The following is a 22,866-nucleotide window of genomic DNA, read 5'->3' as shown; positions in this document are numbered from 1 at the left end:
CAGCAGAGAGCCAAATGCTGTGAGCAGACTAAATTATTTATCAGTGGTACAAACTCTGTTAAATGAACAGCGACGGTCTGTTCAGTTTGTACTGTGATGGTACTTTGATTAAAATGCACTACTCATGTTAAATGTATTTTATTTATTTAAAGCATTTCTGCCTCACTCTTCAGCTGAAATGGCTCCTGGAACAAAATAGTCCTTGCCCTAAAAGCTAATAGGCAGAACATAAAAAAAGAAGGAAGAAGGAGAAGGAAAGCAGCAAACTGAAGCACCTATTCTTTACATTGCATTTATTTATTTATGGTCATAGACCAAAATAAAGCGCTTATTCTTATAATAGTCATTTTAAATTAAAAACAGCTCAAGTAGCCTGATTGAATGGCACCTGTTACCTGACAGTTGACTAAAGAAGAACCTAACGTGACTGGTGTCTTAGTACAGTTTATGGATTAGCCCTGTTCCTCTTCACATGTCTTAGGATGTCAGCTCCCAAAATATATCCTCATTGAAAATTCTGGTGTAGGCTTCTTGGAGTTGAAGTGCAAAACAGCTGGAGGGCCAAAGGTTGAGAACTCCTACACTAGAGCTTTCTGGCTGAGAATTTTAAATACCTCTCCCTAAACTCCAAATCTCAGTATTGCATTGGATAGAACCATTGTCATTAAAGTGGAACCATAGTGCTATAATTCTGTTGTGTAAAAGATGTTAGCATACCTGCACTCCATGTGCTATATATGGGGCTTCATGTTTTCATATCTAGAGCTAGGCATGTTTTAAGAGGTTGATGAACCTCTGAATATTTTAAGATGATGAACATTGGACCATAGGAAGTTCTATGGGAAAGGCACTTGGACCCAAAGAGATGTGAAGGATCTAGTTAATACCAAAATAAAGGTTAAATGGGTTTACTGATCACTCCATTCTCTCCCTCCACCCCAGACTTTCCATATATCCTCTTGCACTGGAGGCAAAGGTGGTCCCGTTGCAGGTGGTTTACTGTGCCTCCCCTGTGCAGTACCAATAGGTGTTAGCTATGGTGACACTGCTGTTGTCTCTGAAAGATTTTCTGTCACTGTCACCCCCACTACTGCTGTTGCCTACTAGCTGTTTGGGGCATTTAGTCGAGCTTCTCAGCAAAAGCCTGTCTGACATGGAAGCATAGCACTACTACTGTGAGCATAGCCTCTTGCTTCACAGGAGCATACAGTCCATGGACCACCATGGAAAGGGAGTGTCATGGTAGGCATTGCTTATTAACTGGAATGGAAAACACACAGTTATAGTGGTGGGGGCAAAGAGAAAGAAGACAAGGATTTTGAAATGCTAGGATTGAATATTTGAAAACACATTTTTAAAAACTATATATTAATAGTACCAATTTAAATACACCTTGAATTGCTCATGTTAAATATGTTTGAATGATGTGCAAACTGAATCACTGTTAAGAGACAGCACTGAAGATCCAGGAGCGTCATCATCTGCCTCCAAGTTCATGTCTTGAGAATGTAGGGCATCTTTTCCATGTTTTCACACCTGTAGACATTCAGAGGGGAGACTGAAGAATTGGCTGTGTACAGTATCTCTATATAAATATATACTCGTCCCTTCACATTTGCTAGGGTTGGGGCACAGGACCTCTGTGAATGTGGAAAAAATGCAAATAACAAAAACACTTTGCTTTTGCCTGAGAGAATACCTCTCTAGAAATCTCTAGGTCCTGCAGTGCAACTCTGTGGTCAACATCTGCCAGACATTGACCACAGAATTGTGCTGGAGGAGCTACAAATGCCTAGTCGAGTATTCTCTTTAGGAATCTCTAGGTCCTTCAGTGCAACTTTTGGTTAAAGTTGACCATAGAGTTGTGCTGGAGGACCTAGATATTCCTAGAGAGGACATATCCGTGAATAATCAAATTTGGAAAAGTCAAAGCTGCAAATGTGGAGGGACAAGTGTACATATACATATACACAGTTCAGGGTAGAAGAAAGAGAGGGAGACCACATGCCAGATGACTAGATTCGATCAGTGAGGTAATGGACATGAGTCTGCAAAACTTAAGCAGAGCAGTAAAATACAGAGTCTTGGAGATGTCTCCTCCACAGCATCACCATGAGTAGAAATCAACAACAAAATACATATACATATATGCACAGTGATAGTATCTCACCTTTTGAACATGGGGAAAACATTTTTATTTCTTCTGGAATTTTATTTTCTTTGGCTTTCCAATTTTTGGTGCTGTTAGGATCTTATGGTTTATTGTGTTAGCTGTTGATGTTCCAGTGCTTTTTGTTGCTGTTTTTAACTGTATTGTGTACTACTTATTGCTCACTCTGTTTTATGTTTTTATGATCTAAATTGCCTGCCAAGGCAGAGTAGAATTCTATTAAATAGAGTAATAACTTATAAGAGTGTTCTTTAGTCTGTTATAAAAAAACCAATGAATTTGAAAAATATCAACAAGTGCCTTGCCTTCTATGCAATTGAAGAGTCAAAGGGGATCAAAGGGAGGAATTTTCTTTCCTCTTGCTTTCTGGAGAATAGCTTCCATACACATTATTCCTTGAAGTGTGTAATGTGTGTGTGGGTGTGTCATTAATGTTTTTATACTTAACAATGCTTTTCGTGCTTGTTTGAAGTGCACTCTAGACGGCTTCCTGTATGTAATAGTAACTCAGCATTTACAAATAAACACATACACACACACCTTCCTTCACACCTGTAGTTAGAGCAGAATGGATAAACAGATGATGATTGACTTTTTAAAAAAGGTTTTATGTGACGTACGTCTTGGTGTGCTTTCAAAACGGTTCCAGACAAGAGCTTAGTCACCACATAGGCTTAGTTCCACCCCAGTTGCTTCCCTAACTTAGCAGTATTTAAATTGTTAATGTGGTGAGAGATACTGCTGCTGAGTAGGATAAAGGCCAATTATTTGTACGGTGTTGCATACCACAATGATGGGCCCAACCAGGGCTAGTCCAAGATACTTTGTTGTCTGAGTCACAGCAGCAAATAATGGTACAGTGGGTCCTTGTTATCCACTGGGGTTTGGTTCCAGGATCCCCCATGGATAACAAAATCCATGGATGCTTGAGTCCCATTAAATGCAGTGGCATAGCAAAATGGTGTCTCTTATATAATATGGAAAATCAAGGTTTGCTATCTGGAATTTATACTTTAAAAAAAATATTTCAAACCGTGGATGCTTGAATTCATGGATAAAAAATCTGTGGATAAGGAGGGCTGACTGTATTTCATTCTAAAGTGAAGAGTAAAGTATTTTAGGACAATGGTGTTATTTTGACACCTGAGAACGTTCACAGGTCCCTGTTCTCCTTCCTGGCAGTAAAAGTAGAATCATAAAGTATCTTACACTTTTTTGCTCTTTGATGAAGTTGAAAGTCTGGTTCCTGAGGCATTCATTTTACTACACCTCATGGTGCAGCTGTCCCTGTGTCCAACGTACATTCTCTTTGAATTGTTTGAAAACAAACTGTTGGGGATCCTCTTGCATTATCTTCAGGATTGATGCCCCATGGATAGTCCGTAGCTACTGCATGTACCAAGATATTATTAGTAACTGTTTAGGTTTACAGAAGTCTCTTACTAGGGAGATTTACTAGTTCCCTCGCTTGAGCATGCTTCAGGAAAATAATTTGCTTCCCCCTCTTGGCTAAGGATTTGTCGTCAGATATTTATTTATCTGTTTTTATTTTTTACTTTGTTGTTGTTCATTAATTGCTACAACTGAGACCCATGTTCAGCAGTTAGGATCAGATCTAAGCCAAATACACAATGTTCTGAACAGTAAGTGTCCTGTGCCAGTCATTCACATATTTTTGAAATCCTAAGTGGAATTGGCTGTTCTTCTTTTCCTGGTGGGAGTTAATCCTGGAGTCTCTCAAAAAGACTTATGACATCTTGTACCAGTGTAGCATTGTCAGGGGTAGCCTTTTTGTTCTTTGCTGTAACTTGGCAGTAAATATTGTCTCTCATTCTTTTCCCATCTGTCCGTCTTTTTTTTTATTGCTCCTGGCCTGATGAACCCGTGATTTAGTAAGTCCTGCAAGAAGGAGCACTTCTTGGCATAAGCTTCATGAAACAAATAACCATGTTGCTAATTACTATGGGTAATTAATTAATCCTAGGGTAAATGGAAGGATTGATGTACATTTGTGGGGATCCATAAGATGCCACACCAGGATCAGGATCAGTTTCTCTAGGGACCCCCTCAGTGAACTATGGACTTATCTGCTTATCAGTAGAGGGAACCAAGGAACTTTTCAGTTAAATTCAAGGAGAAACTAATATTAGCCTCTCATAGCATCACACATTTCAAAGCAGTATTCAGCCACAGTAACTTGTTTTTATGGAGAACAGTTATTCTTATATTGCTGAGATGCAATAGGAACCCCTTGGCTCTTTTTTTTTTCAAACTCAGTGTTGTATGGGCAGGTGGAACTCTAGATATGAAATATTAAAAGTGTATAACCTTTTAAAGGAAACACCTTTGTGACAATTGACAGATGATCCACTGAAATTTGTTGCTGATCATATTAATGAGGGGTGTTTTTTTAAAAAAAAATTAGACTCCAGCAAATTTTTGTGAGTTATCTTCCATATCTTCTCTGAAGCCCATCCTCCTTTTAATGATAGAAGGATGTTCCGAGTTGAATTGGGCTCCATTCTTTTATCTGTGCTGGCTGATGAGTAAAAAGTAAACCCACGGTTAAGCAATACTTGTGTTAGGATCAATCAAAATGCCAAAATAGTGCTATGAAATAGTAGAGGATTTGCAAAACAAAAAATAGGAAACTTTAAGAATTAGGATGCTATGACAGTAAAGTCTGCAGCTAAACTCAGTGAAGAGTGCAAACCAAATGAATATCTAGGTGGATTGTATCAAGTTATACCTAGCCATGCTTACTGAGTTGAGGAATCGGTGTCTGCATTTCATTTCTGAAGAGGCAAGGCTGGCAATAACTCAGAGATCTGCCTTAGGCTAAATGCACAGGTCCCTGTGTTAGCATTGAGCAGGAGCACATAGTAACAGTAATGCTGGTGATTAAATTTAGGTGGTTCATAAGGTTAAAACAAATCAGTTGAAGTAAAAATGTGAGCTTTATGGAATGGTTGAAGTGGACAGAACGTGAATTCTACAGTGAGAGAATGTAGAATCCAAACATACACAGTTGCTATGTGGAATAAATGTAGTCAGAGCAATGCAAGTTGGTCTGACAACAGTTTTATATGCTGCCACCTCACAGAGTGGGATCCAAGGTGGCTTCCCGAAATTAGCCCTTGAGGTCAGCAATTGTTCTTCAGCATAGCCCTATCATGCCTTGTTTTGACCCACTGTTCTCTCCCAAGTGGGTTTTATGAAGCCTGAAGTGACCCTCTGGCCATTAGTGGGTTTATTGGAGGCAGGGTTTGCCTGTGGAAGATTAAGAGGATGGGAAAATTGTCACTAGACCCATAAAGCTTATCCATCCCAATAAAGTCAATGTTTCCAAAGTGTCAGTCCACCAGGTCTCCCAGAGTGATGCAAATAAAATTTATCATTTTAATTTTTGAAGTTTTAAAAGGTGTACACAGTTAAAATAATCAGCAGAATGCATCCCTGTTTTTAAGTCTCAAGGCCATATGAAAAAGTGCAGTTTTGGCTGCCCACTAGAAGTTCAGTAGAGATGGAGCCAATGATCCATAGCTGAGGTGCTGCTAAGGAAGGAGGAGCAGAAGAGCAGACTGGGGATCCCAAGGGACAGGTCTTCAATGTCTTTGAAAGCTTTTTGCCCATCCTTACAACTGGCAGAAGCAGAATAAATTGTGCTGGTGTTGTTAATTTGGGTTGCACTAAGGTTTTTTTGTGGGTGGTGGTAGTTTTTGGTGCATAGTGCTGGGGGTCTGGAATGGAAAATTGGCCCCTGATCCCTGCAGTGTACAATAAAACAAATTATAAAATACAAGTTCTGTCACATGGTTTCTGCTCCCTTTTTTGGCAACAATGATCTTAAATAGAAAGGAGGAACCTTCTCTGTATTTCATCCCTCAGTTTCTATTTTCTAACCCATTTTGGGGCTTCTCTAGGTTTGGAGAGGCACACTAGCTCGCCTTCGCTACAAGAGGACTCGAGCTGCACTCAAGATCCTCAAGTGCTACCGTCGATACAAAGTCAAATCTTATATCTGTGAAGTTGCCCGTCGATTTCACAATGTGAAGTCCATGAAGGATTATGGAAAACATGTGAGATGGCCCACACCACCTAAGGTGCTACGGAGGTTTGAAGAGGCCCTGCAGGCAATATATTTCAGGTATGAATATAAAGCACCCAGTACACTGTGATAGAACTGAATAAGGTCCACACTATATCCCGGACATGTCCAAGAGTCTAAAGTTGCTAATGTGTTTTGCAGTAGAGAAGTGTATAGGTACCATTTTATTATGTGGAAGCTAGAAGACATAGCCTGTCTAATTACTAGTCATGTCATTCCATGGTGGGATGGTTGGTGTACATCTTCTAATCTTCATGGAATTAGGTTTTTGTGGGTTTTTCAGGCTATGTGGCCGTGTTCTAGAAGAGTTTCCTGACGTTTTGCCAGCAACTGCGGCTAGCATCTTCAGACAATGCCAGAATGAAAGATAGTGGCGTATATATACTGTTGGTTGAGAGGAGGTGATTTGCATGTTAATCCGCTTATTGTTCTGTTGTTAAATGGCAAGGCCTATAAGGTGTCCACTTGCCTCATGATCCCCTTCACCCTGGATGGTTTTCATTTGTATTTGCTGGGTCCTGATTTTGGTGTTTTTTAGGACTGGTAGCCAAACTTTGTTAACTTTAAGAGTTCCTTCTTTCCTGTTGAAATTGCCTAGGTGTTTATGGATTTCAGTGGCTTCCCTGTCCATTCTGACCTGATAGTTGTTGGCATGGTCCAGAATTTCAGTGTTTTCAAACAGCATTTTATGCCCAGGATGGTTCTCCTACTGCTGATTTTTCTGGCTTACCCAGTCTGCAGTGTCTCTCGTGTTCCTTGATTCGTGTTTGAACACTGTGTTTGGTGGTCCCTATGTAGACTTTTCCACAGCTGCACTGTATGCAGTAAACTCCTGCGGCTTTGAGAGGGTCTCTTCTGTCCTTTGCTGAGTGCAGCATTTGCTGGATTTTCTTGGTTGGATTGTAAACATTTGGAGGTTGTGTTTCTTAATCAGTTTCCCTATTCTGTCTGTGGCTCCTTTGATGTATGGTAAAAATATCTTCCCTTTGGGTGGTTGTTTGTCTTCACTCCTCTGGGTTTTTCTGAGTCTGGCAGCCTTTCTAATGTCTGAGCTGGAGTAACCATATGCCTGTAGAATTCAGTCTTGGTGCTTCAGTTCATCTTCCTGGAAGTGGGGTTCACAGATCCTTTTTGCCCAGTCTACCAATGTTTTTATTGTGCTTCTTTTTCCCCCCCGAGTGATGGTTGGAGTTCTTGTGTAGGTATCTGTCCATGTGTGTAGGTTTTCTGTATACTGTGTGGACCAATTGTTGGTTCGGTTTGCAGATAACCAGAACATCCAAGAATGGCAATGTTCCTTTCTTTTCTTTTTCCATCGTGAATTGGATATTTGGGTGGGTGTTGTACAGATGGTTCACTGTATGAAAATATTAGTCACTGTTTAATAGGGTAACCATGTTCTCCTATTTTCCCATTCCAGTTCCTGAATAGGCTGTTGTGTGATTACTTCTTACTGTTTTTGTTTTGAGGTGGAAAGCACATGAACTCATCAAGAGTATCCCACCCAAGGATCTGCCTCAGATTAGGGCAAAGGTGGCCGCAGTGGAGCTGCTTAAGGGGCACCGGGTCGATATTGGACTCCAAAGAGCCTGGCAGGGGAACTACCTTGCATCGGTAAGTGTAACAGGACTTGTGAAGCTTTAGTCACTATATCCTGTGATGCCACAAAATAGAAATACAACAAAAAATGAATGAGGGGAACCTGCCAAAATTTATTAAAACTTCCTCGCTCTTCTCAGAACTTATCCCTTTTCTTTGAACCCAAAGTTTTGCCCCACTTTCTTCTACTTCTGGAGCTGCATATACATCCTGTTTTAACAGCCCCAAGCTCCCAGATTCTCACCACCAGGAAAACTCTTGTTTTGTTTAAAACAAGGAGCAATATACTCCTGGCAGCCTCTAATAAACATTAATTATCTTCTAAAACAATCCGAAGGGGTTGCCTCACTTTAGTGAAAATAAGTGTTGTACTGTATTAAATTGTATTGTTTATTAAGAAACCATTTTAGAGTGTATGTTTTTAATATGTTTGATAGATTAATTTGATGTTAAAGTTGACTTTTTGTTTGTTTTTAATCGTAATTTTAAAATGTTTTAACCATCTTGAAAAAGGCAGGATGAAAACAAAAGTAATGGTGGAAGTGGAGGCAAAAGTCAAGTTAGTTCTTGAAGGGGAATAAAATGATTCACAATATATTATCCAATTTTTTTAATGATAGTTATGTGCCTGTTTCCAAAGGAGCCTTCTTAAAATGTTATGTCATATTAGATGACATATATCTCATATAAGATGATCTCTTGTAAGCTTGTAATTATTGTTCTGAAAGAAGATATTTTGCACGCCAGTGAATTTCATTTGCTGGGAAGTCCAGGTGGGGGAGAGCACTTGCAATCATGCCCTGTGCTTCTCAAACCCATTGCTTGGCCACAGGATGCAGGGTAGGGAGAATTATAGTTTAGAAAGACCTTCTGGTTTGGTCTGTTTGGCTACTTCTATCAGGTTAATAATTTGTAAAGATGGTCTTGTGTGAGCATTCGATTTTTGCATTCTGTTGTATGAGAAATTAATATCATTTATGATTTGTTGTTGCTGTTAACTGCTGTCAAGTCAACTTTGACATATGACAACCCTATGAAGGAAAGACCTCCAAGTCACCCCATTATCAGCATCCCTACTCAGCAAAATCAGGGCTGTAGTTTCCTTGATTGAATCTATCCACCTTTAATGTGGTCCTCCTTTTTTCCTATCATATATGATAAGACAGAATAAACTTGTATGCATTATTTGATTACTCATGTTCCCATTTTTTAGGTCTTTGATCGGGTCTTTGATTTGGCTTTGGGAAGTTGTGGAAATGTATGTTCTAGCTTTTGAAATCTAATGATTGTTCTAGTATATTCTGCCCTTCCCCTTTCTTTGTAAGAAACACCAATCTTAAAATCATGATCAGGTTGACTTGAAATATGGAGGGCAGCAACTAAAGTCAAATGTTTACTTGGGACTCTTTTAGCTGTCAAACCTTGAATGATAAAGTTTCAGTGACTCTTATTTTAATGATGAAGACAAATTACTCAACTCCCTGTTTGTTCTTTTAGTCTCCAAACAACCCTCAGGCTGCAAGCTCATTTGTCCCCATTGCCTTTGAGCTACAACGAAAGGACAAGTTTATGAATGTTCTTTTCTCATCTCATGTCCGCAAGGTAAGCACAGCAAACAACTACTAAAAAATGAGAAAAGCTTCCAGCAAATGAAACAGCATGGTGATGGGAAGATGGGTGCAAACAAATTGTCCTGTAATTCCTGTCTGGTTTTACATTTTCAGAAAGTATTGCTGTGAGAAAGCTGCTAAGTTCCTGAACGTTTATGCCACAGAATTCCTCCAGACTCTTTCCTGTCTCCTATGCTTATTAATGTTTATTGGCATCTACATTAAGCCATTTGTAGAAGTGGTCTGGAGATTTCAGTTGAAATATCATTAGTACTCTGATGAAATGGAGCTCTACATTTCTTTTTGATATGCTAATGAGACTTGTGGTTCTTAATAGATGTCCAAAATCTGTCATGGGATAGGTGGGGCCCCGGAAACTGAAGATCAGTATCATAAGATCAAAATAAGATTAACTGTTGATATAATTAATCAAAGAAATCGGAAGCAACCCATTCTAATTGGTTGCATCGCCATTTTCCTAAAGAAGGGCTGAGAATTCTGCAGCCGATGGGCCCCTCCCAGACTCTTCCCCCCCCCAAGTCCTCTGTTCTAGAAAAAAAATGCTGCAAAAGGTAATTATGACTACCTCTACTTGTAGAAGACTCCAATCTCTGTGATGTTGTCATTTAACAAAAGAGCACAGGTTTCCTCGCTCCTGTTTTGCACACCTCAAACTCTCAAAGGATTTTTACAGAACTGTTACAAAACTGTAAGTGGAGTTCTGGCCACTTTTGGTTTTGTTCTGGGGCAGATGGGTGATAGTGGTACTTGCTGCAGCAGATGGTGGATCCTGGAGGTTACAAATGGACCTTCAGAGTTTGCCCATCCTCCCCCAAAGGATCATTTTCTCATTTAGAATGTGTTATTAGATCTGGCCTCGCAGATAGATATACAATTATCTTAACAAACTGGGTTTTTAAAAAAACAATACAAAACACCTACCCAAATAATAATTAATTTAATTAATATGGCACCTTTCTCTCAAATGAGATTCAAGAGATTCAGTGAGATACAACAATTGAAAAGGGACAGCTAAAATGTTAATGTACAAAACTTAAAAAGGAATTAAATATTACAATTATTAAACACATGGTAAAAACAGTTAAAATACTTAAACATATTTACAACATAGCTTCAATTAAAATAAAGTAAAGAATCAGAAAACAGCACACAATTAACACATAGACTACAGTTCCGTCAAATTCACAATTCAAAAGCCTGCCAACAATAGATGTTTGGCTGATAAAATTAGCAGATGTTTGAATCGGATAAATTTACTTTCTTGACTAATTTACTAATGAAAAATCAGTGAAAAAAATTGCAGAAGACTGGCTGCCAGTACAAAACTGCTGGAAAGACTTGATCAAGACTTGCCAATATTATTAAATGATCCTAAGATGTACTTTTTTATACAGTGCCAGTCTATACAGGCTCATAGTCATCATACATATGTAAAATCAAATTTACACTGCAGTAATACCTGACCCTCTTCTATGAAAAGGTAATTTTTATTTCTGTAAATAAACCAAGAGGAAAAGAGGCAAATATAGATATTCCTGTTGTTACTGTTCCAGCTTCTTTTGAGAGGCAAGGCTTTGGTGTGGACATTGACCTGTCAGGTAGGTGAACGGGTCATAGGCGGGTTACAAACCGCCATTTTGTACGTATTCATTACATACTAGGGTTAGGAAGGGGCGGTGCTTCCGCACCCCCCTAACCCTAGTACGTAGTGAATACGTACAATATGGCAGCGGCCGTTCCACACGGCCGCCGCCATATTGATGTAGCGGATGCTGTGCATCCGCACGTTGTGCAGCACTTATGACATCGCGAGTGTGCCATTGGCGCCTCGCGCCGTCATAACTGCGCCGCAGGAAGAAGCCCCGTTTTGGGGCTTCTTTTTTGCTCTGTGCAGGAGCCGCGCGGTTTGGCTGCTGCAGTTCCCTCGTGGAGTAACTAGCAGCGCCAGCAGACCGCCGCAAAGCGGCGGTCTGTAACACACCATAGTTTAAACCATATTCAGCATAACCATTGAAATGGATACCATTTTACCACTTTTTTGTTGTTTAATCAGTCCTTCAAGTAGTTTTTGACTATATATATTTTAAAAAATAAATACTAAATTAGCAGCAAAATATCACTTAAATGAAAGACTTTTATCTTGTTCTCCCCTATATTACAATACATATGTTTAAAAGATGGAGCAAACAAACCTATTTAAGAAACACCGTTTAAAGAAATTGGTTTATAGTGGTAATTGATAATATCTTACTTTCATATTATGTTCCTGTAATGTCCCTATTTGTTGTTGTTGTGTGCAATTTCTGATTTACGGCAACCCTAAGGTGAACCAATCACTTCTTCAGAGGTTTGTCATTGCCATCCTTTCAGGCCTGAGAGAGTATGACTCACCCAAAGTCATCCAGTTGATTTCCATGGCCAAGCTAGGATTCAAACCCTGGCCCCCACAGTCATAGGCCAATGCACAAACCACTATGCCACACTGGCTCCTATGTGTCCCTTTAGAAAGGTAAAGGGAGTCCCTTGACATAAATAGTCGTAACCGACTGTAGGGGATGGTGCCCATCTCCATTAGTAAGCCAAAGAGACAGCATTGTCAGAGGACTGCTCTGATGGTCATATGGCCAGCATGACTGCACCAAACACTGTTACCTACCCACTGAGAAGTGGTAACTATTTATCTACTTACATTTGCGTGCTTTTGAATTGCTAGGTTGGCAGAAGCTGCGTCTAGTGAAAGGAGCTCACTCCATCATGCAGCACTAAGGCTTGAAACTGCCAACCTTCTGATCTTCTGATTGCCATAACTGGCGTCATATGTCCCTTTAATGATCCTTTAAAAGAAGTAGTCCTTTAAAAGGAAAAAAAAGCATTACAGCATTAGAGTGGTACAGTAGTATTTTTAAAAAGTTCTAAAAACAGTTCTATTGAATATGATTGATGACCACTTTGAAATGGCAGTGACTTTGGCAATTTTCTCTCTCTTCTTTAAATTACATTGCATTATTGGGATATAGCATTATGCCCTTTAAGTACATTAACAGGTATTGTCACTGCTATATAGATATATTTAAAAACCTACTGCCATTACTTTAAACATTGATATTAAAAGGAACAATAAAATTGTGACATCTGTAATAGATATACTAAATGTGTGCTGAACTACAGTACGTTCCATTGCCCTGTTAAGTCAGGACCACATCCCTTAAAGATGTGAAAGGTGGCACAATAGCAAACTGTACACAGATAAAATTCACACTATTTATTGATTTTGTTGAAAGTCAGGTTCAATTCCACTTCTAGCTAGCAGCAAAAGAATAATCATGATTTAGTGTAAACAGCCATCTGTCTGCAAGTTCCCAAAGATGTGATAAATGTATGAAGTACTCACCAGTGGTACCAGTTATTTTCTTTTGTATTCTACCTGAATTTTTTTTTCTAATTAAAGTCAAGGTTTTTCCTTCTTTTCTTCCAAATAGAAACTAGAGAACATTCCTTGCATGGTTTCATTTTGGATGCTGTCCTACTTTGTACCCCCACTAGTTTTTTCTTCATTTCCTTGTAGATCCCATTTGTTCTGTATAGGCTTGTTTTCTTTCAGTCCCTATTATTCTCTTTGCTAATTTAACTCTAATATATTCTGCCTCCTATACTGAGCACACCTCCCCCTTTTTCTTTGCATCAATCCCAAAATCTTTCCCTAATTACCATAGCTGCTTATTTCATGGGAATGATATAGGTGGCACTGTCCATTAAATAATCCCATTCCATCCACTTCATCTTTATCAGGTCTTGCCCTTGTCCTTTACATTTGCACTGTTCTTGTAAGCAAGAGCATCTTCATGCTTTGAAAATATGTAAAGAGCAAATGGCAGGCACACCTTCCTGAAACAATGGTGAGCATGCACTGTATTGCTGCCAATCTTAAGCTTCCCACACCGTGTCCTGATGTGTTTCTCAGGGACCTGTCTCTGCTCTTTGCACTTGGTACATTTACCTTTTGGAAACACTAGTGTTACTTTATGACAAGCAGAATTCTCTGTTCCTAAAATGTGAAGCAACTCTGAGTGGGGACATTGTTCCTGCTTTGTTTTGAACAGCACGTACTACGCATTGATAGCCCCAAGTAGACATTTAGTAAAGAAGCATCTGCCAGGTCAGGGGGATGGCAAAGTCAAAGCTCAGCTAATCTGGTGGTTCCAAGTGGCAAAGGAGTGGGGGAAAATAATCCCCTAAAATGAAATATCAGGTTCATTGTTTCTTCAATCATTAGGCAAAACTGGTTGAGATTTTTACTTGTTGTTTATAGTGTTCTATATACTTGTGCTGGTGGAGCATGAGCTTGGCATGTGTGAGACACCAGTATTTTCAGACAAAAGAAATCTTGGATAATAATAACACTTTGCATCGGTAAAACCTTTGACCCAAATCCTTCAGGAAAACATGGAGTCAGATTTAATACTGCAAGGAAAGGGTTCTCTGTAGTATGCCTCATTCTTCGTTCACAGTTTGGCCGTCAATGTGCCGAGAATTGCAGCCCTATTTAAATAGCTGAATTATATCATGCCTTAATTTGTCATATTTGTATAAGTGGCTTATAAGTATAAGTAGCCCCTTGAGCACCTGACTTTTAATAATAAGACTATATAATAATCTCAAGACTATAATACCCCCTTCCTGTCCTCCTCTTTGCTGCTCTTCAGCCCTTTCTACCAGGTTTCTTCAAACCAGCTGCCAAAAATGAGTAACCCTTTTGATTTTGAAACTTTATTTACTTTGCTCACTAGAGGTTTATATTGCTGAACAAAGGCATGTTCTAGTCTTGCCCTTGATCTGATAACAAGGCAGGCCTTCTTTAAAAAATGTGTCCTGCCAACCTGACTGTTCCTTCCAGCTCATGCAGCTGCTTTTTACATACTGTATTTCTTAAACCAATGTCTCTGCCCGATTAATAGCCCCCATCCAAACCTGCCGGCTGGGCAAGCCTGCTGTTGAATGAGATGCTTCTCTCTCTCTTTAAATAGAAGACTCATTGTCTAAGTGCCCCAGGGCAGAGGTAGTTATAGAAGGAGTAATACCAGAGAGCCAAAATGGTATAAACCTGCTCTGTATCAAATTGGCACTCTGATTAAATTTGAGGGAGTAAGTGGATGAGGTGTTTTTCAAAGAGAAAGGAGAATGTGGGTAAATTAGCTTCCAGATTCCTAAAAGCCTACTATAAGGGAATTAAAGAAATACTCTTTTATTTCTTTCTGACTGAAGGGTAGGAATGGTGACAAAGGTTGGTTTGTTGCAAGGCCAAAAGAAAAGACGAGCAAAGCCAATCTTCCTAGTAACTTGGATTATTTGCTTGAGTCAGTGTGGTGCTGTTTTCTCTGTAACCACATTGTACAATTTGTCAGGCCTTTGTTTATAGGATAGATGGGGTTGGATGGCTTGGTTTATTTATCTGGTAAGGCAAAACATAAAAAGGTAGGAGTTAATACATTGGGACGGCTTCTGCTCACACATTCTGCAGGTTCATCTGCAGGATACTCACTCCTGCTGTAGTCCAAATCTCTCTGGGGGGTTCTGCTGTGCCAATAAAACAGCATGAGCTTCCTTGTTTTCAGTACATTGGATAGCTCCTTGTGTGCAAGGCAGGATGCTAACATTATTAGAGGAAATAATGCTTTCATGGAACTCTGTGTACACACTGGTCATTAGACTAGAACTGTAATATCTGATGAATAATTGAACCTAATAAACCTGCCCTCTCTCTCTTGTACCTGTTACATCTACTTTTATCACAGTTTCAGCACCAGCCAAAGTGATAATGGTCCATTTGAAAACTGCAAAACAAAACAATTGAGGAATAATAGGGTGGATAAATGCATGGTATGTTAGACCACTAATGTTGTAGTGGTGGAGGGTATTTGGAAGTGAGGAAAGAATGTGTGTTCTAGTCACCTGCCAAATTATGATGACTTCATGAATTTCACAGAGTTTTCTTAGGCAAGGAATACTCAGAGGTGCTTTTGCCAGTTCCTTCCTCTGAAATACAACCTACAGTACTAGATATTCAATGGCAGTCTCCCATCCAACTACTAACCAGAGCTGACCCTGCTTAGCTTCCAAGATCAGACAGGATCTGGTGCCTTTAAGTTATGTAAGCACGTTGGGGAAAGGAAAAATAGCTGCAAAGATCTCTTCTTGACCACTGGAAGCTCCTCTGGTGATTGTCTTTAGCATGGTGAAAGAAATGTCAGACACAGTTTTGCCCTACAGAACAATGCTTATTTTTTTTATATTTAAAGTCAAAGTATTCGATGTGGTGCTAGAATTGCAAGGCATTTATGGATGTAGAGAGAACCAGTGTCCTTCATAATGATTCTTTAAACTATACTTGGATAGTCACATTGCATGTGTGTCTAGAGCCTAGAAGCATGACTTTTTTGGACCACAGCTTTCAGAATCTGCTAGTCACTGTAGCCTCTGGCTAACGGGGTAAAAGCTAACTACAATCAGCCCTCCATATCCACAGATGTTTTATTAATGTATTCAAGCATTCATGGCTTGGAAATATTTTTAAAATATATAAATTTCAAAATGCAAACCTTGATGTTGCCATTTTCTGTAAAGCAGACCATTTTATTGTGTCATTATATTTAATGGAACTTGAGTATCCACAGATACTGGTCCTAACCTGTTCAGGGATTTAAAAGAGGTGAACCAGACCTTGGAACTGTAGACAGAAGGCAGCCCCATATAACATATTACAGTCATCCAAATAGCTGTTACCAGAGTTTGGAGAACTGAGCCCAAGATAGTAGCAAGAGCAGTTGCAGGTGGCACACTGGTTTGGGGCTTCATTGTGAAGGCCAGATTAAACAGCAGCCCCACAGAAGTCTACCAGCCCTTTTGGGGGATGGTGTCAAAACCCTTTATTTTGAAGGCACAGTATTTGGATCAATCCATGATATTGCCATATTGCACACAACTTAATGGCAATTGATAAGTGCCAAGCATTTCAGTTGCCTTAGTATATTTTCCACTTGACTGCAACTGAGAAGAGAAGAGAAAACTGAATCTATTTTCATGAATATGCTGAAGCTGCAGGAGTAGAGAAAATTAGGTATTGATTATGCAAGAGAAAGAGGAAGTGTTAATTGACGAGAACCAAAGCTTACCTTTGCTATTCTGGGTATCCCCATGGCTCTGATTTGCTGAGGATGCTTCATAAGTGATAAATATTACATGTAGAAAACTGAGCTTAAATGCATGAATATATATATTATGTGCCGTGTGCTGGCCATCCATACAAGATGAGAACAAGTTACCCATACATTTGCTTTTTTGGCTAGATGTTCTTTACCTTACCTTACCTGAATCTGAATTGCTGCGATTAGTGATGAACTAGCTGGAATGGATTAGGACATTTACCTGTGCTAGGTTTTAAGGGGTTGTGTGACAAGAAAGGATGCTAGTTAGGAAGAAAAATTCTGTCTATTTCTTGCCAACAAAGGAAGTGCGCCTTGCAGAATTTGGACTCTTGCCAAACTGGAGAATGTAAGTCAAAACCAGAAAGGCCTTATGTACTTTGAGAATTATAGCTCCTCTCTAGAGTTCATCATGATCTCCAAGGACTGACACAAAGTTCTGGATTCTATTGATCCTAGTACTTTGAATATCTTAAGCAATATCTAACAGAGCAGTGACAGGACATTTCCACCACTCCCAGTGCCAAAGACACATGGCTGCTGCTGCAAACCTTCACAGCCTGGAGGGCAGGAGACAATGGACTGTTGGAAGTCCATGGAAGAGCAATGTTGTGACATCTCTGCGCCACAGCCATTGCCAAAGATACATGACCACTGTTATAGGCCACTGCAGCCCATAGGGCGATGGAAGAGCAGTGTTGGGGCATCTCTGACCCCACTGCTGCCAAAGATATGTGGTCACCACTGTTTCAACCCCCAGGGTGGGAGTAGAACAGTGTCTGGGCATCTCTGTGTCTCCCCCTGCCATCACAGACATGCAGCAACAGCAGACCACTGTGGCCCAGAGGGCAGGAGGTGACGGAAGAGCAGCGTCAGGGCATTTCTGCCCCTGTTCCTAGAGGAGGGAGGCTTGGGAGAAAAGAAAGGAGGAAAATCAGGACTGGAGGGAAAATGACAGAACTTGAGGGAGGGTTATATTGACAGGGAAGGACTGAAAGAGAAAAGAAATAAGGAGACCTGGAATGAATTATAACACAGGTGGAAAACAGCTAATGGGCAGCATCAGTAGTGGTGGGTGATGCTGGTGGAGGATCTCTCCAACACATTAGCACTATAGCTAACACAAATTAGTACTGTATGGAGGGAGGCAAAGGTGAACCTCCTTGCAGTAACCTTCACCAAGAAAACCCCAAGATGATACAATCCAAAACAGAACAAGAGATAAGGATGGAAGACAAACAGGGAACTAAAAGAGCAGAACAAAGGGCAGCCATAAATAGAGATGTGATCAAGGGCACAACAGACCTCAGTAAGACAAGACAAGAAGCATATGTGTTAAAAAATGAAAAGAATGTCCGGAACTGTTAGAGGTACATGGAATGTGAGAAACATAAGTCAAAGGAAACTAGACATTGTAAAAAAGAAATGGAACCTATAAACATGGCAATACTAGGAGTGAGTAAGCCAAAATGGTTAGGAATGAGACATTTTGAGTCAGATATTGAAACAGTGTTTTACTCAGGGAGTGAAAAAAGGAGAAAGAATTAACCAGCATTAATAGTGAAGAAAGACATGGAAAAATAAGTCAAAGGATGTAACGTAAAGTCAGACATAATAGATACGCTTTAGGATTGCATGAGTCAAAAATGACTTGAAGGCACACAACAGCAATAACAACAACAGACCAATCATGTCAATATATCTTCAGGAAAGCCCAGTAAACAACACCATAATCCAAGTATATGTGCCAACCACAGAGGCAGAAGAAGAAGAAATTGAGAATTTCTATGATGGAGTCCAGGAGGAAATTGACAATACACGAAAGCAAGATTGCTTGATAGTCATAGGTGGTTAGAATGCAAAAGTAGGAAGCAGAGCAGAATCAAAGACAGTAGGGTGATTTGGGCTCAGTTCAAGGAACGAAGCGAGAACAGTTGATAATATTCTATGTGGGAAACCATCTATTCATCACTATACCTTTTTCATACATCCAGAGAGAAGATTGTACACATGGGCATTTGGTCACCACAAAAACCAAGTTACATAATGGTAACAGAAGATGGAGAAGCTCCTTCCTTACAGCAAAAACAAGACCAGGTGCAGTCTGTGGCACAAACTACTAGTATCCAAAAATAGAATAATGCTAAAAAAAGAACACCTAAACATTCACCATGCCAAAATATGATCTAAAGAACGTCCTAACAGATTTTAAGATCATGTAAGGAGTAAATTGCACTATTAAGCCTAATTGACTGGGAACCAAAAGAACTGTGGACAGACGTCAGAGACATAGTTAAGATGAATGCAGAAAGATGATACCAGTGGCAGAAAGAAGAAGAAACAATGGATGACAGACTAAAGAAAGAAGAGACGCAAAAGGAAAGGGAGACAAACATAATAAAAACCTTGAATGCTACTGTTCAGCAATTAGTGACAAAGGTTGTATAATTAGTATCAAAGGATAAACAATCACTGCAGAGAAACAGAAACCAACAACAAAAAAAGAAAAACAAGAAACCTCTTCCACACTATCTGGGAATTCAAAGAGAAATTTAAACCAATGGTGAAGATGCTCTACGGTCAGAACATAATACACAACAATGATTAAATGAGAAAAAGTTGGAAACTACACAGAAGAGCTATATAAAAAATGTGAAAGGTTGAATGATGCATTGGAAGAAAACCTTACAAGATAAACCCCCAATTTTTAAAGCAAAGTGAAAGCCACTCTCAGAACAATTGGAAAGGATAAATCACCAAGAACAGATGACATACCAATACAACTGCTACAGTCTACAGAGACAATCAAGCTGTTTTTTGGAGAGGGGGTTGTGAGGGCAGACTGTTTTAAAGCTAGGAGGTACCCCTTTTAAGCAAGAAAGTGATTTCATTTGAAAATTTTAAATGTGAGGGGTGGGGGGTTGTCAGCCTCAAAAATGGCCTGGGGGGCTGTATGTGGCACATGGGCTATGCTTGCCCATCCTTATTTTACTGCTTAACCTGTTTTTAGTAAATGCAGTGAACAATTCTTCCCCATCGTCTAACATTCGTTTTTAAAAACCTGAAAAACCACAGCTTTTCCACATCCACCTTCCTTCAGGATAACACTCATTTTGCATTCCAAGCCATCTGTGAATTCACCTTGCTGAAATCCGTAGGGGTCATCTTTTGTTGTTGCTCCTCTTCCTCCTAATTGTGCATCCATGTGGAAAAATATGAAAGAGGGCCTAGTTTAGAAGAGAAACGTGCAGGAGGTAAACCATTTTCAAGGCTGCGCTTTGAAATGTAGTGCTTTAATACCTTTGCCCAGCTGGGTGTCTGTCAGCAGCAAGTGGGGATGAAAACCTGATCTAATGGTGCATGTCTGAGCAGAAGAATCAATGGTGGCTTACTGAATTCAAGCAGCATCCACAATTAATCTTAACTCTGGAGCTGTTGGCAGTAGGAGTTGCAACAGGTGGGGTTTCTTTTACTGATAGAAATAGTTTCAGTCCTATTTTGGAAACTTTTAGCAAGCAAAGTGTTTCATGTTGCTCACAAGGTAGCAAAGCATTAATGTAAAGGTCGGTTAGAATAATTTTGTTCTCCCAACCCAACAGCAAATACACATAAACATGTACCTCAAATATCCTACTTTTGTTACCTTTATAGTTGCTAATTTAAGCTGTGAATGTAGCCATTGTAGAAGGCAGCTAGCAATGACAACTTTTACATTCCCACATAATCTTAACTTTAAAAATACTATTTTCAGAAAGAGATTCCTGAATAAACTGAGGAAATGGCACCTATTGGAGACACTTTAGGGAGGGTGCAGGGTTACTACTAAAATTAAGTTATTTGGAAGGTTTGGCAGATTGTCTCCTCTGTGCAGTTGGATATTCCATATGTATGAATGCACACTCAAAGAACCTCAGTTATAGGTATGCTAACTGCTTTTGTGTGTGTCTGTGTGTGTGTCTCATCTTGGCATTTAGCAAGCAGTATCCCTGATGGTTTGCTAAGCAGCAAATGCACTCATCTAGAGAAAAAATAGTACAGTCAGCCCTTCTTATACATGGATTTTTTATACACGGATTCAAGCATACACGGTTTGAAAATGTTCCAAAAAAGTATAAATTTACCTTGATGTTCCATTTTTTATTAGGGACACCATTTTGCTATGTCATTATATTTAAGTGGGACTTGAGCATACATGGATTTTGTTATACACGGGGGATCTTGGAACCAAACCCCAGCGTATAACAAGGGTCCACTGTAAAGGGAGACAGATTCTAAATTTCTAATCCTCTACTACTATTTGTCTGGCATACTTGATCCCCCCTGAAGCTTATTTCTTGCTTACATAGGAACAGGCTTGCATATGTGCATGTACACACACACACACACACACACACACACACACACTAATAATAATAATAATAATAATAATAATAATAATAACAACAACAATAATAATACATTTATTTTTAACGTAATTTCCCAGAGATATCACTAAATCAGCCAGGAAAAGCAACTACTGTTAAAAACACTTATAGGTAAAAAGCACAACAAAAATATGACATATTACAGTTGATATAAAATAATAGCAAACACAGGCAGCAACAAGATTGTTTATTGGGCTGGTCTCTTAGCAACATAGTTGTTAAATTTATTTACATATGGGTCATTTGTAAATGGAATTTTTACTATTTGATATTTACATTATTGTTCAATTGTAGAAACAAAGGTTATGTTAGACAATGCTTCTCAGTCTATCTGATGTGAAGGACTAGATTTGTGTCCAATTACTACATGTTCCTTTCTGTACTGGAAATTCTCTGCAGACTGGCAGCTGATGGCTCCCAGACCAGCACTAGTCCATGCACTACCACTTTAAATAGTACTGAGTTAAAACATACATTGGAAAAACTTTTAAACATTGTTTAGTGCTGCTGTTGTATTGTTTCATAGTGTGTTAAGCATGTTGTTTTTCAGATGTGAATGACTTTTAATACTGACACAGTTTTGTTTACTTTACAGGTAAACCGCTTCAACAAAGTAGAAGATAGAGCAATTTTTATCACTGACAGACATCTGTATAAGATGGACCCAACAAAGCACTACAAAGTGATGAAAACCATCCCACTGTACAATGTAAGCATTAGAATGGGAGTTAGCAATGTAGCATTCTAACTTGGCCAGAATTCTGTGAAATTCACAAGGTTATCCTAACTGTGTAGTTTCCCCAGCTTTCTAAAAGAAACAAAAACAAATAAAACCTTAGGTAGATGGCAGGGTCAGTAGGACTGCACCCCAACTTCATTTCCTAAAGAGGCAGAGGCACAGATAAGGTTTGAAAGTTTGTGCTGATTCGGCTTCCTTTTCCAGAGTGTACTGACGGAACATGACACCATTCAGACGCATGGATAGGAAGTCACTGCTGGGCATTGAGGAATGGGGGTGCCTCCCTACACACACTTCCAGTTGACTTCCTGTTTATTTCCTAATTTTAAAAAGTCTCTCCTGAGCCTATAATAACTATTGGAGGGATTGCAAAATTGTTTACTACATCTTCTCAAAGGTGTGAGGTATTTTTACTTTAAAAATTCGGGGGTATGGGAAATCTGTAATCACAGACCTCTGTCACCTTAATCCTAACCACCTAATATTGAAAACAATAGTTGTTCTGAAGATAGTGGAAATGGTACTTGAATTTAGCACCTTACTACTGTTTTTCCCAATCTCAATTCTTGCCTGCTGCCTTCCGCAGTTAATATTAGCTCAGAAGAAGAAAACGTGAGTATAAGTCTCACACAATCCCCGTTCAGTTTCCAGGGGTTGGGATGCAACTTAGAGAAAGATAAGCATTACGCTTATTTATGCAAATACACATACTGCTCGTAAAAACAGCTGCACACTGCTGCTCAAGTCAGTATTTTTATTTTTAAAAATGGGGAGTTTGTGGTCATAGATCTCCTGCATTAAGTGTAGCTGGCTCATAACTTGCAGTTTTGTAACTATGGTTAGGTTTTGTGGGTCAATTTGACCCTTAATGAACATTACCGAAAGTCCAATGCTCAGCTTGAAGTTGGTGCTTAACAGGCCTAGAGAGACTTGGCTCATGCTGAAAAAATGGCAAGTTGGATAGTGTTGAAATGAACAAAATAAGGTTCTTTCTCA

At 39.4% G+C, this 22,866-nt stretch overlaps 1 protein-coding gene across 1 annotated transcript in view; it reads left to right on the top strand.

The window, feature by feature from the left end:
• Nucleotides 1–22,866, top strand: part of MYO1D (myosin ID) — a 172,988-nt gene that overhangs the window by 78,707 nt on the left and 71,415 nt on the right. The window contains exons 17-20 of the mRNA XM_042476429.1: nucleotides 6,094–6,317; nucleotides 7,748–7,892; nucleotides 9,375–9,479; nucleotides 21,727–21,840. Coding sequence (XP_042332363.1) covers nucleotides 6,094–6,317; nucleotides 7,748–7,892; nucleotides 9,375–9,479; nucleotides 21,727–21,840 — 588 coding nt within the window. The remainder of the gene's footprint in view (nucleotides 1–6,093; nucleotides 6,318–7,747; nucleotides 7,893–9,374; nucleotides 9,480–21,726; nucleotides 21,841–22,866) is intronic.

The sequence above is a fragment of the Sceloporus undulatus genome, chromosome 6 (genome assembly GCF_019175285.1).
Source record: "Sceloporus undulatus isolate JIND9_A2432 ecotype Alabama chromosome 6, SceUnd_v1.1, whole genome shotgun sequence".
Classification (NCBI taxonomy): Eukaryota; Metazoa; Chordata; class Lepidosauria; order Squamata; family Phrynosomatidae; genus Sceloporus; species Sceloporus undulatus.
Note: the sequence above shows the minus strand (reverse complement) of the source record. Positions and strands in the feature narration are given on the sequence as shown.